Here is a 17,676-nt window from a genome sequence, read left to right as displayed (position 1 = left end):
TGATTGAGAGAAAAAGAATTGACATGTATGTCCTCCAACCCACCTTTCCTCCCATTTACCCATCCCACCTACCCATCGACCCACCTACCCACCCATCCACCCATCCATCCATCCATCCATCCATCCATCCATCCATCCACTCATCCATCCATCCATCCATCCATCCATCCATCCACCCACCCACTCATCCATCCATCCATCCATCCATCCATCCATCCATCCATCCATCTATCCATCCACTCATCCATCCATCCATCCATCCATCCATCCATCCATCCATCCATCCACTCATCTATCCATCCATCTATCCACTCCCCACTCATTCATCCATCCATCCATCCATCCATCCATCCATCTATCCATCCATCCACTCATCCATCCATCCATGCATCCGCTCCCCACACATCCATCCATGCAGCTCTCCATCCAGTAAATAATTCCCAGGAACCACTTTGTGCCAGGCTTTGTGCTGGGCACTAGCGGCCCTGAGATGAATGTGACACTGCCCCTGACCTCCAGGAGCTCCCAGTTAGGTGCAGGAGATAGGAAAAGAAATAGACAGTTGCTCCTAAATGAGGGTGGGAAGTGTGGAGAGTTGGGGTGCCCTAGCTCAGCTACTCCTCCTGCTGTCTTAGGGTCATCTCTTCCAGGATCGGACCTCAGAAAGCAGAAACATCAAGCCCAGAGGAACCAAAACCACAAATATCTCAGAAATCTGGGGCATTGTTGCAGGGAAGAGGCCCAAGAAACGGGCCTATGTCTGCCAGGGTCAGGTTCAAGTCTAAGCTCTGTCACAACTCAGCTATGTGACTTAGGCAAGACACCTCCCCATTCTGAGCCTGGGCTTCCTCCTCTGTATAGGGAAAAGGTTAGACAAGGGTCTTTAATCATGTGCCAGCTTGATTGGTGTGTCTTCGAGGAGGTGTAGTACCTGAGAAGAGAGTGCAGTGATTGATTTGCAAGCGTAGGAGAAAAGAATGCAGTGATGGATTTGTGATGTCTGCACTGGATTGGTATCAGTGGTGAGGAGTTACACCTCATCTAGCAGGAAAGTGTGCTAAGATTGATGAGTGATGTCTGCCATGGGCGTGGTACTATGAATCTGTAGCACACTTGCCATGTATTTGCTCTCCGTGGACCAGCTAGTACCTGAGTCCTGCCAGCATCCTTGATCTTGGATTCTGAGTCTTGGAATCTGGTGATGGGACATAGGCCTTTGTGCCACTGTTCTCCAAAGCTACTTCTGTCCCTTTCCTGCCCTCATACCACTTTCCTGCCCCAGAGTTCAAACAGAAAGAAGAGTGTACAATTCGTGGCCGGAGCTTGATCCAGATCAGCATTCAGGAGGACCCCTGGAACCTCCCCAACTCCATCAAGACCCTAGTGGACAACATTCAGAAATACGTGGAAGGTCGGTTGGGCAGGGAGGGGTATTGTGGTGGTTTTGTGGCTATTGATTCTTAATGTGGAATGTGGAAGGATCAGGAGTGGGGCCATCTCCATGTCCAGGGGGGGATGAGGAGGACTTGTGCCTCTTCCTCAGCTGAGGGTCCTGCCCTGGGCAGAGCCCTGGAACTGTGTATATTCACATGATTAAGGAACATCTGACTTGGGGTGCCGGGGGCTTCCTTGCAGAATCAGGAGGCTGAGAAGGCTGCACTTACTCCTTCTTTTTAGGAAATTATAAATTTAATTCAGTTCCTTTTATTTATTATCAAGGCCACAAGCTGGGTGTCCCCTGATCAGACTTGGGCCCACAGGTGGGCTTTGATGATTTAGCACAAAAAATGTGAATCGGTTGCCAGTGTTTCATTATCTGAGATGTCACATAAAAATCTAGATTCCTGGCTACTCCTGACCAGTCAGGAGATCTGTCACTAATCAGGCCTGCAGTCCCACAGTCACACTTGGGTGATGAGTGGCAGCTGCCGTCTTAGATGGGAGAGGGGTGACTTCCAGTTCACCACAGTCCTCATCACGGCCTGCTTCCTGGTGTCCGCCTCACACAGTTGCCTGCCTGACCCTTGGCAGCATTTGAGTCTGGGACTCCTGGCTTAGAAGGACCGTAGACCAGGAGACATTTGACCAGGACAGCAGGAGGGGCAAAGCTTCAGAGCCATCCCCCGGAACAGCGCCTCTGAGTTGGCCTTTCGGATTTTTCTTTTAAACCCTTTCTGGGCCTAGGAGCCTTTTTTTGAAGGAAAGAGACCAGGATGTTAGGCCTGTGTTCAGAAGGTCTGAGCTTTGTCTATGCGGGTCCAGGGCTGTGGCTATGTAGAATGTGCATACGTGCCTGTGTGCTTACATGAACATGTATGCATATAAGCGTGTGTCCACACATGCATGTACAAGGTGTGGGCTGGGGGCTCTGGCCTGGGAGTGGGAGGGGCTGGTTTCAGTCTGTGTTTGGTGGGTATATGTAAACAGTTGGGGTACAGCTAGCAGTTGGGGTTCCATCCCCTGGAAATTGAGGGTTTCTGGAACTCACCCAACATTCAATCAGAGCTTCTTTAGCGTGACTGTACATATCCACAGTGTCCCTGTGCAGGGCTTGGAGCTTGGGCTGCAGGGAGGGCCCAGTTCTGCTCGAATCTGTGCTAACTCCTCTCGGCTCATTCTTTCCTCTGCTTCTCCTTCCAGACGGGAAGAATCAGTTGCTGCTGGCCTTGCTGAAATGCACAGGTGAGGACTTTGCAGCAGCAACTCTCTGTGATTGGCACACAGGGGCGTATCCAGGAGAGGCCATCCTGGCTGGCAGTGGAGCTCATGACGGCAGCCCAGGGAGGCCTCTTCTGCCTGCCGAGGTTGATGTTCTCCTGGTCATCAGGGCCTGGACCCGGGGGAGGGAGTGACTTCGTGGCTTTTGCACCTACAACTATTTAGACCTCATTTGCTTCCTCCGCTTGAGTCCAGGGTCAAGTCTCAGGGCCCTGGAGCCAGGAGCCCTGTGTCTTGCCACCTCCCAGGCCCGAGGACAGGAGACAGAGGACTGATGACCAGGGCGGGTCTTTGCCAGTCGAGTCCTCAGCCCCGCATGGGACTTCTACACGGCAGACAATGGGGAGGAGGAAAGGGGAGATGGTGGGCTCGGGGAAGCTGGGAGGTGTTCTCTGTCCCTCCCTACTTCCCAGAAATTCTCCGCCAAGTGGCAGCTAAAATAAGATTAGGTCAAAATTGGTATCTGAAAATCAGTTGGCTAGAGCCAGTCATTGAAAATAATTCCCTCCAGAGGATCAGGCCCTGGATGAATGATTGCCTGAAATTAGCCAGTTCTGCAAACCACGTCAGGACAGGGGCAAGGAAAGGGGTAGGCAGGAAGAGGCTTCTCAGAAATAGAGAAAGTGGTACACGGCATTTCTTAAAGCATGGAGCTTGGCAGAAATGCTTGGCGCCATTGCTGTCCAGCCAGTCAAGGTGGAGCAATCCCCTAACCAATGGAGAAACAGCTGAGTAAGGTTTTGGGAAAGCCTTAGGAAAAATCACAAGGCAGATGGATCAATGAGAGAGTTGAGATTTTCAGTAAATTGGCTTGCTTTGGGAGAATTGATTCTTGTGGGGCTGGCTTTTGGTGGCTGGGATTGATTTTTGGCAAGCTGGCCCCGGATGGTTGGCCTGCGGGGGCTGGTGGTTGGTTCTGGGCCTGGGCTTGGGGGCCTGGGGCAGGAGCACCTGCCCAGCGAGGCCATCTATGCTCTCCAGACACCGAGCTGCAGCTGCGGAGGGACACCATCTTCTGCCAGGCCCTGGTGGCCGCTGTGTGCACCTTCTCTGAGCAGCTCCTGGCAGCGCTCAGCTACCGCTACAACAACAATGGCGAGTATGAGGAGAGCAGCCGGGATGCCAGCCGCAAGTGGTTGGAGCAGGTAGCGGCCACCGGCGTCCTCCTGCACTGCCAGTCCCTGCTGTCGCCAGCCACTGTGGTGAGTGAGAGGAAGGGGGACGAGTGCCCTGGGAGCCTGGGCAGGAGAGCTCCTGCTTCCTCACTCAGGCTCTCGCTCACTCCCTGGTTCATTCAGCAGCTGTTCATTGAGCACCTACCACGTGCCACTCTTACGGGCACTGGGGACCAGCTGTGGGCCAAGCACAGGGTTGTACTCAGGGATCTTAAATCCTGGTGGGGGAAGATAGACATAAATAAGTAAAATAAGCGATGTAGACCAGCGGTTCTCAACCAGGGTAGTTTTACTCCCAGGGGACACTTGGCAATGTCTGGAGACATTTTAGGTTGTCACAATGAGGGGAGAGGAGGTGCTACTAGTGTCGAGTGTGTAGAGGCCAGGAATGCTGCTGAACATCTTGCAATGCACAGGATGGTCCCCACTCCCCTGAGAATTTTCTGGCCCTAAATGTCAATAGTGTCACACTTGAGAAACCCTCGTATATAGTGATAAGGGCTCCTCATACATAGTGGTAAAAGCTAAGGAGAAAAATTAAGCAGGGAAGGGGACAGGAAAAGATGGGGCGACAGCAATTGAACGTTTCGATAAGGTAGCCAGTGAGGGCCTCCCTAAGAAGGTGACAGCTGACCAGGAACTGAAAGAGGAGAGGGAGTGAGCCATGAGGATCCTGGAAAAGTCTCTCAGGCAGAGAGAATAGCAGATGCAGAGGCCCTGAGGCAGTGTTTGAGAAATTGCAAGGTGGCCTATGGATAGAGCAGAAGAAGCTGGGGCAGGAGGAGGCGAGTCTTGAGAATTGACTGGGGTCAGACTGTGTGGGGACTTGCAGGACTTTGGCTGGTACTCTGAGTGGGTGTGAGCCATGGCAAGGTTTTGAGCAGAGGAGGGATGGGATCTGACTGTGACACTGAAAGAACCACTCGTGCTTCTTGGTGGGGAAGACCATGAGGGCAAGCACAGCAGCTGGGCGGCCAGTGAGTAGGCGTTTGTAATAATCCAGGTGAAATTCCTCGGTGCAGACAGAGTCTCAGTTAATCCTTGCACTAGCTCCGAGGCAGGGTTTTTACTCCCCACGTTTTAAGGATGAGAACACTGAGGCCCAGGCAGCCAGGTTTGAACTCCGGGGGTCTAACTCTAGGCCCTCTAGCCCCTAGGTTGCCCTGCTTTCTCTGCATCTCCTTTTTATCTCTGATTCCACTGTCTTGTCACTCAGGGCTCAGAAACAGGTCCGGTTTCTCTTCTGGCCCCCAGGAGGCAGCACCAAGGACTCATCATTTAAGGGTGCTGGGTCCCAGAACCGACGTGCCCCAGAAATGAAGCCTGCAGCAATTCTCTGTACTGTTTGGTCCTGCACCCCTTATTCCCAGTCCGGAGCTCCCCAACTGCTACAGCCCTGAGCTTCCTAGACATTTTCCCAGGCTGGGCTGAAAGCCACAACTGCTGGCTGTTGGGAAAGCCTGGCCTAGCTGCGCCCTCTGCTGGCCGATTTTGCACACAGGTCGCTTCCACCTGGTTCCTGGAAAGGGCCACTGGGGCCTGGAAAGGCCGCCAGGAACACTCAGCCCTCACCTTCTGTTCTCACATAAGGGCCCGGGGCCCAGTACATTAATTCACCAGTCACCACCGTGTGCCCGGCTCTGAGCTGGGCACAGGGTGTCGGAAGCTCACGTTCTAGTTGGGGGAAGCAGTTTGGAAAGAAGGAAGGAAGGAAGAGGGAGGAGAGACGGACAGGAGGTAGTTATACAGAAGACTTAGAAGGTGATTAAGTTGCTTTGGATTGAAATGGTCAGCGATGTCCTCTCTGAGGAGGTGATGTTTGAGCTGAGACCTGAGTACCAAGACAGCCCGCTAGGTAAATGGTCCGAGGAAAAGTGTGCCGGGCAGAGGGAACAGGATGTGCAAAGGTCCCAAACAGAGGCCAGTGTGGCTGGAGGGGAGCAGGCCAGGGGGATCAGGGTATGATGTCAGCAGGGCCACATCTGTAGGGCCACCCTAGGACTTTATTCTGGGTTCCGAGGCTTTGAGCAATAGTCACAGGGCGACCCCAGGAGTCTGACTAGGTCTGGTAACTCCCAGGCTGCCCTGCTCCCTCTGCATCTCAGGTTTTATCCCTGGCTGCCCCATGTTCGGGGGAAGGGTGGCATAGGGGGACCTGTGAAAAGGCTGGTGTGGTCCTCCTGGAGAGACGGGGGTCTGTGTTTGGGGTGGTGAGGAGGGTTGAGGGAGATGCTGGATCTGGGGTATGTTTTGAAGGTCAGCTTATCAGGACTTGGGGATGGGCAGTGTACTAGTATAGGGTGAGCGGAGAGAGAAATCAAGAAATCCTTGAGGTCACAGTGTAGGGCTTGGTCTGCTGGGCGGATGCTGGTTCTCTTTGCTGAGATGGGGCCCATGGCAGGGGGTGAGGAGGAAAGTAAGGATTTTTGGGGCGTGTTACGTTTGAGATGGCTGAGATGGATTACTGGGATGGTCCGGGCAAGCAGGCCACCCAGCACATTAGAGCAGAGCTGGGTTTCTGCCTTGGGAGGACAAGGGAACCCGGTTTCACATCCAGCCCTGGAGAGCCCAGCAGAGCCTCGTGCCTGGTAGGCCCACAGCTGGTGTTGAGTCACAGCATCTTGAAGTGAAACCCTGGGGCAGGGTGGCATCTGACGCTCCTCCACTCTGTCTTCCTCCTGCAGAAGGAGGAACGCACCATGCTGGAGGACCTCTGGGTGACCCTGTCGGAGCTGGACAACGTCTCCTTCTCCTTCAAGCAGCTGGACGAGAACTACGTGGCCAGTGAGTGACTCCTCCCTCTCCCAACATGAGAGTCGGGAACTGCTTTGGGGACCACCCTGCCACCAGGCCAGCTGCCCAAGGTTGACCTGGGACCCAATACTTTCAAACCTCATGCTCTCAACATACATGGAAAAAGAGGGTCTATTTTTGTATAAACCCAGTTGTCTCCAAAAGCTCTTAAAAGGGAACAACAGCCAGTACCCAGTTCTTACTAAAATTTCTAGAGATATCCATTATTGGGGTGAAGACTTGTTAATATTTTCTAAGAATTTATAGCACAGTTAAGCCCCTCCCTCCTTCTCTCCTTCCCTCCCTCCTTCTCTCCGCCCACCATTCATTCATCTACCCTTTCATCCCTCTACTTATCCATCTCCATCCACCGTCCCACCTATCCATCCACCACTCACCTACCAGCCCATTCATCCACTCATTCTCCACCCATCCACTCATCCCTAAGTACGAGCACAGAATATGTGTTAGGCACAGTTTTCAATTCTGGGGCCACAGTGGAGAAATATGGGTGTGGCTCCTGCCCTCTGGAAGCCCACAGGCTGGCCCAGCAGGTCTCAGCCCCAGCTGTTGGTACTCAAAGATACCGATCCCCATCCCAGCCTCAGCTCTGGCCGGTCGGATTCACTCTGTGGGGTGGATCATAGGCATTGGGGTTCTAGAAAAGCTTTCCAGGTGACTTTGAGGTGCAGCCAGGATTGAGGACCACTGGGCTGGGATCTGTTGCCGCTTTTCTACGAGTGTGGTCCCTGGACCTGCAGCCACTGGGACCTCGTTAGAAAGGCGAATCCTCAGGCCCCAGCCCAGACCTGCACCGGAAACTCTCCAAGTAGAACCCATAGGCCTATGTTGACAGGGACTGGGTGGGTTTGAAGCACACTCATTTGGGAACCACTGCTCTAGATCAGTGATTCTCAACTTTTTAAAAATTACCACCTCCATAAGGAGTCGGTGTAGTTTTTTCCTAATTGCTGCAACCCCATTACATTTTAAGACCGCAGATATACTATATGTCTGTTTAGGTACTGTATGTGCTTTATACATAAAAGGAGTACTCTTTTTTTGGCCATCGCCTCAAGAACCAATTTTCACCTCCTTAGGGGTGATATCACCCTGTTGAGAATGTGTGAGAATCTAGAGGGACCATAGATTTTGTTTCAGGTGCCAATTGGAATTGATGGTCAGTTCTATCGATAGGCAAAGTTGGGCTAAGGGAGAACTATTGATTGATTAGTGATGTCTGCCATAGGTGCCCGATGGGGTGTTAGTGATTGATTAATGATGTCTGCCATGGGTGCCAGATAGGGTGTTAATACCATGCCTACCATAAGCTGTACCCTATGAGTGTAAATAAATGCAGGTCCTGGTTGAGGGCAGCATTTGGCAGGTAGAGGACTGGGGCACCAGGTGAGGAGTACAGGAGACATTCGTGAGGCTCTGAAGACAAACACTGACAACCCCCCAGCTGGGCAAAACCACTGTCATGTCTAAGAATTGAGCAGTGGGAACTGGAACCTGTTGAAAGAGGTGAAAAGGGAGGTCCGAGGCTGCTCCTCTGAGTATGGGCAGACTGGGCTGTCTGAGGCTACCCCTAGAGGATGGGAGGGCAGGGAGGTCTGAGGGCAGACAGGGCGACCCAGGACGCCACCCTGAAGGTAGGAGGCATGGAGTTCTGAGGCTACCCCTCTGGGGTGGGGAGACTAGGGAGATGCCAGTATGCCACTGGGGATCTGCATGACCCAGGTGCTACCTTGAGGCTGGGAAGCAAGGGGGTCTGAGGCTACCCCTCTGGGGTGGGGAGAACAGGACAGGTCTGCAGGAAGGTCTGAAGCTGCCCTAACAAAGGTGGGCAGGGCTCCCCTGGGCCTGGGTGGTCACCTGCCCCGCCCCACCATGTCCTCCCACAGACACCAATGTCTTCTACCACATTGAGGGCAGCCGGCAGGCGCTGAAGGTCATCTTCTACCTCGACAGCTACCACTTCTCCAAGCTGCCCTCCCGCCTGGAGAGCGGGGGTAGCCTGAGGCTGCACACTGTGCTCTTCACGAAAGGTGAGCAGTGGGGTGCTGAGTGGGACCCACAGGGGACAGACACCCAAGGCTCAGAGCACACCGGGACCCCACCACTTGCCCTCCCTCTTCTTCCTTCACAGCCCTGGAGAACCCAGAGGGGCCTCCTCCTCCAGGCAGCCAGGTGGCGGAAGACTTGCAACAGGAGATCAACACCCAGTCCCTGGAGAAGGTTCAGCAGTATTACCGCAAACTCAGGTATCTGCCCGGGGCACACGTTGGGGACAGGAATCTAGACACTGCTGTGGGAACTGGGCATTAGAATATAGGGCACCAGACAGGCCCCCAGCATGGGAGTGGGCAAAGTGCCTTTTCCTGAGCACCGACTGTGTGCCAGGCCCTCTGCCTACACATGCTCATCAGGTTCTCACAACAGTCACGGTTGGTCGTTCTAAACCACTTTATAGACGAGGAAACGGAAGCCCAGAGTGCGGACCCAGCTTGCCCACGGCCACAGAGCTAGATGGTGGCTGAACTGAGCTTGGTCCTGGGTCTGTGTGGCTTCCAAGCAGGTCCTTGCGACCCAGAGGAGCGCCTGTTTCATTTCATGTGGGGGTAGGAGCTGGATGGGATTGTTGAGCCTGTGAGTGAGGGGTGCGGCCCCAGGGCCTTGGCCCAGCTCAGAGGAGACCCCCTGAGAGAAGTGGAGGGAGCAGCGGCCTCATTCTCAGAGGAAGCCTCACACCCAGGGAAGCAGCTTCCGCTACCACCACCCGCACCCCGGCCCTTCCTTCTTCTCACCTTCTCCCTCCGTGGAGAGGAGGCTGAAGATCAGCAGACCAAGTATCAGGGGCTGGGTAAGGGCTTTCCTATTTTGGGGGTTGGAAGGGCTTTACTATTTTGGGGGTTGGCTTTACTATTTGGAAATGGAAGCTGATGCTTTCAGGGAAAACACCCAGTTTTGTTATTAAAACTGGCATCTCTTTGGATTGATCGATGCCATCAATCTGCTCCATGCTGCTGTTGAATATTTAAAATATTACATCTCTGATCCTTCATTTATTCCTTCCTTCGTTCAGCACATGTGGGCCAGGCTCTGTTCTAGGTGCTGGCTCGGGAGTCAGCAGTGGCCCATTAAGCCTCTTCTTCATGGAGCATAGATTCTAGAGCAGCAGTTGTCTGGCTCATCCCCTGTTTTGTCAATAAAGTTTTATTAGCACACAGTCACGCTCATTTACGTATGGATGTCTTCGGCTGTTCTTGTGCTACAGTGGCCAGGCTGAGTAGGGTTTTGATAGAGACTGGTCCACACAGCCCAAAATATTGACTGTCTGGCCCTTCCCAGAAAAAGACTGAGTCCTGCTTCCGAGGGGGCGATGGCAATAAACCAGTGAAGAGAGCGATGCCACGTGTTAAGTGGTGAGAGTATTCAGAGGACAGATACTCAGGACAAGGGGTTAGAGAGAGAGAGGGGTGTCAGGTGTTGACCAGCTGATCAGGATGGGCCATCAGGGAGAGGTGGCATTTGAGGGGTGCCTGGCAGGCCCCTCGTGCTCCCCGCCTCAGGCTGTTGCAGGAACGGGTGACTGTGGGCGTGGAGAACTGTGCAAGGTGCTCTCAGTGGTTTCTTTCTGAGCGTTGTGGGCGGGCAGAGGGGCTGTGGCGGCAGTGGGTGGGGGCTGCGTGGATGGGGCATGGCGACCCCCCCGCAAGCCCATATCTGTCTCTCCCAGGGCATTTTACCTGGAACGGTCTAACCTGCCCACAGATGCCAGCACCACGGCGGTGAAGATAGACCAGGTGCGTCCCCTGCGGGGTTGTGTGGGCAGGGCTCGGGAGGCTTTCCGAGGGCATGCGCTCCAGGCCTGTCACCCATGTCCCAGCCTCAGGCAGGCCTCAGGGTTGAAGCGGCTTAGGGGGTACTGGCCTCAGGATTGTGAGCCTGGGGGTCCCAAGAGAAGTGGTGGCCATGGCCCTTCGGGGGTCTGTAGTTTCGCTGGCAGGATATTAAGACGACACAGGAAGAACTGGCAAACCACCCTTTTACTAGTATGCCTCCACAGTGCAGTTGAGAGCTGGGGCAGGCGGAAGGCTCTTCCTGGGGAGGTGCAGCTTGAGCTGGTTGAGAGTTGGGAGAGGGCACTTCATTCAGGCTTAGTTGGGGGCACACCTGGGCAGGTGAAGAGAATGAGATTTGAAGGTTAGGCCTGAAATACATCGTGAGCACTGAATGCCAGCTTGTGGGGCAGTGGGGAGCCACAGATGGCCCTTGAGCAGGGGGCGGGGAAGGTTAATTGGGCTGTAACCCCCAGTGAGGGGAGCTGGGAGGACGCTGCAGTAACTGAGCTGGACTGGAGGGAGTAGATGGGGTGGAAGGCCGGGTGGGGGCCTCCTCAGACCGTCCGGATGTGTGTGTGTACCTCACAGCTGATTCGTCCCATCAATGCCCTGGATGAGCTCTGTCGTCTCATGAAGTCCTTCGTCCACCCCAAACCTGGTGCTGCTGGGAGCCTGGGTGCTAGCCTCATCCCCATCTCCTCTGAGCTCTGCTACCGCCTGGGGGCTTGCCAGATCGCCATGTGCGGCACGGGCATGCAGAGGTGAGCTCGGAGCTGGCCCTGGGAGGATCAGAGAGCAAAGGCAGGGTGGGAGGGGCCCGCTGTGTGACACTATTGGGTCAGAGGGGTGCAGAAAGAAGCAGTCAAATGCTGGCCTTGTGTGGTGTGCTGGAGGGGGGTCCTCTTGGAGAGGAGACCCCTGGGGGTAGGGAGTGAGTCCATTATCTGGGGATGGGGGCAGTTCTCAGCCCGGAGGCACGGGCTCTCCTGGGGAGAGGAGGATATGAGGCCAGGGGCCTGCCATGCTGTGACGGGTGATAGTCGGATGGTGGCTGTTCCTGGCGTGTGCGCTCTCAGAGGCCTCACGTGGTGGGCAGGAAATGCCTGTCTCACCTGCCGCCCCCCTTTCCCCTCCCTGCAGGAGCACTCTGAGTGTCTCCCTGGAGCAGGCGGCCATCCTGGCTCGGAGCCATGGGCTGCTACCCAAGTGCATCATGCAGGCCACGGATATCATGCGGAAGCAGGTGAGGCGGCCCTGCCAGGCTGCAGGGCGTCCTGGCACCTTGGGCTGAGAGCAGGATGAGGGGGCCATCGGGGGCTGGTCGGTCATCAGCCTCACATATGGCCCTTCTCCCCAGCTAAAATGGGTCCAGGACTTCTGTTTCTGGGCCTGTTACCCACCTTTCTGCACCGCACCCACACACATGCTTGCTCAAATGTCCCGAACTTGAACTCCCATGCAGAGGCAGGTCCCAGCCTCATACTTATTTCTTCCCAGGGCCCCAGGGTGGAGATTCTCGCCAAAAACCTGCGGGTCAAGGATCAGATGCCCCAGGGCGCACCTCGGTGAGTGGCTGTCCCTCCCTCCCCCCTCTCCTCTCCTCAGGGAAGACCAGGATCTGGGCTGGCATCAAACTCCTGGCCTCACCCCAGGCAGACCCCTGGGTAGTCCTATGGGGCTTTACCTCTCACTTATGGGGGCCCCACTTTGGGAAGTGACAAGCATGCTAAGTTTTTTACTCTCCAGAGGAGCACCTACTGCGTCTGGGAAGATGACACAAAGCCCCCAAAATGAGCCATGGGCAAGGATTTGTTGGGATCTACCCCCCACCCCCACCCCCGCTCCCGCCCTTGCTCTGCCTCCTTGCTACCCTCAGGCCCTCAGTCCATCAGCTGCTTCCTGTCCTCAGGACCCCATCATCTCTCCACGTTGATTTCAGCCGGGCTCATGGTACCCTGTGCTGCCCCCTTTCCCAGTAGTAGCTCATATTAGTCCATCTTCTCTCTCCATCCCCACGGCCCAGTTTGCTATCAATATTGCTCACAATTTTTAAATCACTTCGTTTTGAAATAGTTTGCCTCACAGGAAGTTACAAAAGTAGTATAGAGGGTGCCCTTCACCCAGCTCTCACGTAACCACAGGACATGGACAAAGCCAGGAAACAGGCTGGTGATTCGGCAGCTCCCACACAGACCTTACGGTTCTCACCCTCACTCCCTTTGAGTGCTTTCATCTGTTGACTTACCCCACACCAGGCACCGCTGCAATCTCTTTTCCTACACTCCAACAGTAACTCTGTGGACAAGGTACTGTTATTATGCCCGGTTGGCAGTTGGGGGCCACGGAGGCACAGAGAGGTTAAGTATCTTGCCTGAGGTCACACAGCTAGTAAACGGCAGAGCTGGGGTTCTGAACCCAGGCAGCCTAGGCCCGGGGGCCAGCCTCCTCACCACTGTGCTGCTTTGCTTCGCTGTCTTGTCCGTGTCCCCGCAGCCGTTCTCCCCACAGCAGATCTGCCTCTTTTGCTTGGAAGCCATTAGTGGCTCCTTCTTACTTGACAGTGAAACTCGGTATCCTTCCGATGGAGACGTTCAGAAAACCAAGGCAGCTTTCTGTGTCCTGCAGGGAGAGGCCCCCAAGATTATATTAAGTGAAAAAACTCAAGGGCTAAACACTGTGACTAGTGTGCCAACATTAGTGTGAAGAAATGTACACACCCACACATGTAAACATCCCCACACCCACACACGCAGGCCGGCGCTATTCGTAAAGCCCTTGGGCGTCTGGAGGGAGCGGAGACTGCCTGTGCAGAGGAGGAGACCACTGGGGGGAGGTGGGGGCAGCATAAATACTTTCCACTCTGCGTTTTTTAAAACATCCACTGAGTTTTGTTTTCTGGGCATGGACTGCCTGTTCAAGTGAAGATTGAAGTCATGTGAATAATAGGCCCCAGCCTGCCCCGGCCCCTCCTCATCTTCTTCGCCTCCACCCGCCAGGCTCTACCGCCTCTGCCAGCCGCCGGTGGACGGAGACCTCTGAACGCCCAGAAGCTTGGTGCTTGGCTGCGTTGTCTGGAGCTGGGATTTGGGAGGACACAGCGGGTCATGCTGGCCTGCTCTAGAGCCCGTCCGAGGCCTCTGCTCCTGCTCCCTCCAGGACCTGCCCAGCCTTCTCCATCACCTCCTGCAAGGACAGGCCGTGCCCCCACTCTCGGACGAGCAAGCTGATAGGCCTGGGCCCGCATGTTTCCACACTTCTGTGGAAACCCAAGGGGTGCTGGGGACCCACAGAGCTGAGGGGTGCAGCCAGGGCCCCGGGGACACGGGAGAAGTCACGGGCACCACAGTTGGAGGCCCGCAGCCTTGGCTCCGTCAGGATGGCTCAACCTGCACTTTGAAACCGTGGTTTCCTTCTAAGTCCACATTCCAGGTGACACGTGTCTCCGCCTCCTCACCTTAGCTTCCAGACTCACCCCTGTACTAACCTGCTCAGTGGACTCGGAAAAGCGGGCCTCTGCCGGGAAGACAGAGGGACAGGGCGCAGCATCTGTCACCAAGAGGACACTCGAAAGCCGCACCAGCTTCCGACAGCACCGCCATGGGAACTGGAGCCGTCAGCCCTGGGCGCAAGATCTGCTCTGACTTTTATTTATGTGGCGTGAAATCTCTATGGTTTACTTTGAGACTCCCCCCCCCCCCCACGTTGTGTGATTATGTATTTGACATTTTAAATTTCAAAGAAAGGTGTATTGTCTAACGGGACCATCATAAGGTAGTATTGACAACTTTCCCCAGTACTAAAAAGAAAAAGAAAAACTAAATTATTGAAAATTCAAAAACATTGCACCTTTTTAAATATTAGGGTATTGCTTACAGGTATGAACTGTGGTTCCTCTTCCCACCCACCCCGGTTCCCCATTAGCTGGTCAGTATTAGAATGAATTACTTTCCTCTCTTTGAATGACTGGCTATAAGGGTTCGAGAGGCGGCTGGGCCAGGTCTAGGGAACTGAACCACCCACCTGAGATACTGTCCCACGCAGGTGTGTTCTGCAGGTAAGAGGGACACAGGAAACCCTGGCTGGTAGCTTCTGTAACTTATTTTGTTGATGCTAGCTCAGAGCAGGGCGTTTGGGGCTTCTCAGCCAGCCAGGGAGGCAGGAAGACAACCTCTCTGCCTCTGGGTGCCAAGTCCCATCCAGGGCCCCTCCGCAGTGCATCCCCTCGAGCTCCTGTACACTAGCAGGGAAATGTCACAGCTGAGGCAGAGGAGAGGGGCGTCGCTCTGCCCTTGGCTGGTGGTGAGAGCAGGTGTGGGTTTCCCGAAGCCCCCCAGAATGTGGGACCCTTGAGCCCTGGGGGTTCCCTTCCTGAGCATTAGACTGCAGAGGCGGGCTTGTTGCTGGGCACTGGTGACGCGATACAAACGAGGACCTGACCTGCCTGGCGGGAAACGGAGAGGGTCCCTGAGGGCAAGGCCTCGTGCACTGGTTTACTTTAAAATGTACAGATTCTCCTCATTAAATTCATGATAGATTTTTTATTATTATTAAAAGTCAATTTATAATACAAAGATCTTGATCCGTGGTTCCTTTGGGGCCGACCCTGGTGGCATGGGGGTGGTGTGGCCAGCCTCACGTTGGAATGAGCCGAGGCCTCCAAGACCCACACAGAGCCAGTGACCCCTAGTCAGCGATGCCATCCCTCTGAGCCTCAGTTTCCTCCTGCAAATTGAGGACAGTATATATTTCCCTTGCAGAGGAGTGGTGAGACTACCGAGATCTCACTGCAGGTCTGCACCTCAGGTGGGCCACAACGGGCTGTATGTTGTATTTCACCTTTATTTTGGGTTCTGACCTCCCCTTTCACGGTGATGCTGGAGGAATGTGTCTATTTGCCCAGGTAACCCCCACCTCCTCCTGGGTGTCGTGCCAGTTTCTGGTCTTACGTGTACCCAGGGGTCAGGGTATGTCCATCCTCTGCCCCAGCCTGCAATTCCATTTGGATCTGGGATCTGGGATCTGGGATTGGGGCTGGAATGGTGGTCCAAACACTCAACATGCAGTCAGACTAGTTCCCAGCCAATCAGAATCCACGCCAGCTGTAAGCAGACCAATCAGAACACACGCTGGAGTAGACACTGTGCATACCTGAGCCTGTTGTCTAGGTCCCAGGCTGTGAGCTGGTTCTCACCTGCTGGGCCCGGGCCATCTTTTTGAAGCTCCCTGGGTCCGTCTGCCCAGCCGGGGTAATCTCATTCCCTGGTGGGATTTGACCTGCAGACTTGCTAGGCTGCCCTATGCCTGTCTCCCTCTCTCTCCCTCCCTTTCCACCACCTCCTTGCCACCTGCCTTCCTTTTACCTCTTCCCTTTTTTTCTCTTCATCCTTTGCCACACGTTGGGAAGCACCAACGTCTCTGAAAGACCCCCTCCTCTTAAAGGCACCCACACGGTTATGGCCACCCTTGAGACCCTTCTGAGCCATGATGCCCACACTAGTCCTACCATTTCAGACTAGAGCCCGTTCTTTTTTAATCTCTTTTCCTTCCAAACTAGCCTTTCCCAGAGCGCATCCTCTCAAGGCCCATAGTAGTCTCTTCCAGAGAGAGAGAGAGAGAGAGAGGGAGAGAGAGAGAGAGAGAGAGAGAGAGAGAGAGAGAGAGAGAGAGAGCCTTGTGTCTTTCAAATGGCAGGTTTCAAAGACTCAATATTTAATCAGCGAGAGTGAATCCTGGTGGGATTTCAGCACAGTGACAGACCGATTATTTGGAATTATCTGAGGTCAGTTTTGGATCCAGAAACATCACTCTAAGGGAAGGGCTGTCACCTCCATCGATGTTTGATGCCTACCCTGGGCAGACACTTTTATAGGAAGCAGTAACTTCCCCCTGTGCTGTACCGTGGGCTCCTGCAAGGCGGAAGTGCGTTCTGCTACAGTGATGGACAGGGGCGCTTTGGTGTGGAGCTTGGAAGTGGGGTCTCTGTGGCCTTGAACAAGTCACATCTCTTTTCAGAGACAGAGATGCCTCTGCAAAGTGGGGGTAAAAGCCTTTCTCTCCAGAGGGCCTTTGTCACAGTTACAACATGGAGCATGAGCTGGGAGGGCATTTTACAGGAGACAAGAGGTCTCAAACTGGCGGGCCAAGGGCTGAAATGTGGACACTGATGGCTGTGTGTTTTATTTTCCTGATATGGTGTCTTTATAACTTTGAATCAGATATTCACATTTAAGAACCAGCAGATTTCACTTCCAAATTCAGAGTTTTGTTTTTTCTTGAAAACTCAGAAGCTCTGGTTGCACTGGCCCATATTCCCACCTGGCACGTGTCAACTGCCAGGGCCTCTGGGCAAGGCGCCAGCTCTCCAGTCCCCCACAGCCTCACCTACCCAGCATGCCCCTGTACTGACCCGCCTGACTCTGGGTGGCCCTGCCCAGGCAAGTGTGGCCAGAGCTGGCCTTGGGACTGTCCAGGTCCTCAGCTCTAGAGTCCCCATGATGATGTTGGCTGAGGGAGGACATCATGGCCAGGAGTTAATGTGCTGACCAATGGAACATCAAGAGGTGGGCAAAACTCTGCAGTTGATGAGTCTCTCGGTCGGACCTTCGGTTCTCTACTCTCCCAGGACCACAGCTGGGCCCAGGTGTCTGAATCTATCTGATCCTCAGTTTCTTCCACTGTCTAGTAGCCAGAGCTTGCACCTCTAACCACATTACTCTGTGCCTGGGCTGGATTGTTCAGGGAAGTGAGGGCTTGGACTAAGACTTGGAAATCAGACCCTCACCTGCCCCTGAACTGCCAGGATTCTGTACTTGCTGAGCGGCCATTCCTCAGCAAGTCCCGTCTCTCTAGTAGCCTCAGTTTCCTTTTCTGAGAAAAGGAGATGATTACACCCACCTGTCTGCGATGCTGGGGACCAACAGTTTCTGGGGCCCACAGTTTAGCTTCCAGGGGATAAATGTGGTGCCTTGTCCACCCAGCAGGTGGCGCCAGAGATTGTGTAGTGTTCAGGGGTTGAGGTTACCTGGCCCCAGGTCCTGCCTACCCAAGCGCTGGCTCCCAGGTGCCCACATTTGGGACAAAGACAGCCTGGAGGCAGGGGCTGGGTTCGTCTTGATGATGGACCTTGGCACCTGCCCTTCCAG

At 54.4% G+C, this 17,676-nt stretch overlaps 1 protein-coding gene across 2 annotated transcripts in view; it reads left to right on the top strand.

The window, feature by feature from the left end:
* The window catches only part of PREX1 (phosphatidylinositol-3,4,5-trisphosphate dependent Rac exchange factor 1), a 182,157-nt gene extending 167,054 nt beyond the window's left edge, over positions 1–15,103 (top strand). For both annotated transcript variants that reach the window (XM_080683357.1, XM_080683356.1), the window contains exons 30-40: positions 1,283–1,411; positions 2,641–2,682; positions 3,700–3,920; positions 6,578–6,677; positions 8,594–8,737; positions 8,839–8,953; positions 10,429–10,495; positions 11,123–11,295; positions 11,675–11,777; positions 12,032–12,099; positions 13,531–15,103. In XM_080683357.1, the coding sequence (XP_080539483.1) occupies positions 1,283–1,411; positions 2,641–2,682; positions 3,700–3,920; positions 6,578–6,677; positions 8,594–8,737; positions 8,839–8,953; positions 10,429–10,495; positions 11,123–11,295; positions 11,675–11,777; positions 12,032–12,099; positions 13,531–13,573 (1,205 nt within the window). In that variant the 3' untranslated portion in view covers positions 13,574–15,103. The remainder of the gene's footprint in view (positions 1–1,282; positions 1,412–2,640; positions 2,683–3,699; positions 3,921–6,577; positions 6,678–8,593; positions 8,738–8,838; positions 8,954–10,428; positions 10,496–11,122; positions 11,296–11,674; positions 11,778–12,031; positions 12,100–13,530) is intronic.
* The last annotated feature ends 2,573 nt before the right edge of the window (positions 15,104–17,676 follow it).

This window comes from Plecotus auritus (genome assembly GCF_963455305.1).
Source record: "Plecotus auritus genome assembly, chromosome: 8".
Classification (NCBI taxonomy): Eukaryota; Metazoa; Chordata; class Mammalia; order Chiroptera; family Vespertilionidae; genus Plecotus; species Plecotus auritus.
The sequence above is the reverse complement of the archived record's forward strand: the minus strand, read 5'-3'. Positions and strand labels throughout refer to the sequence as shown.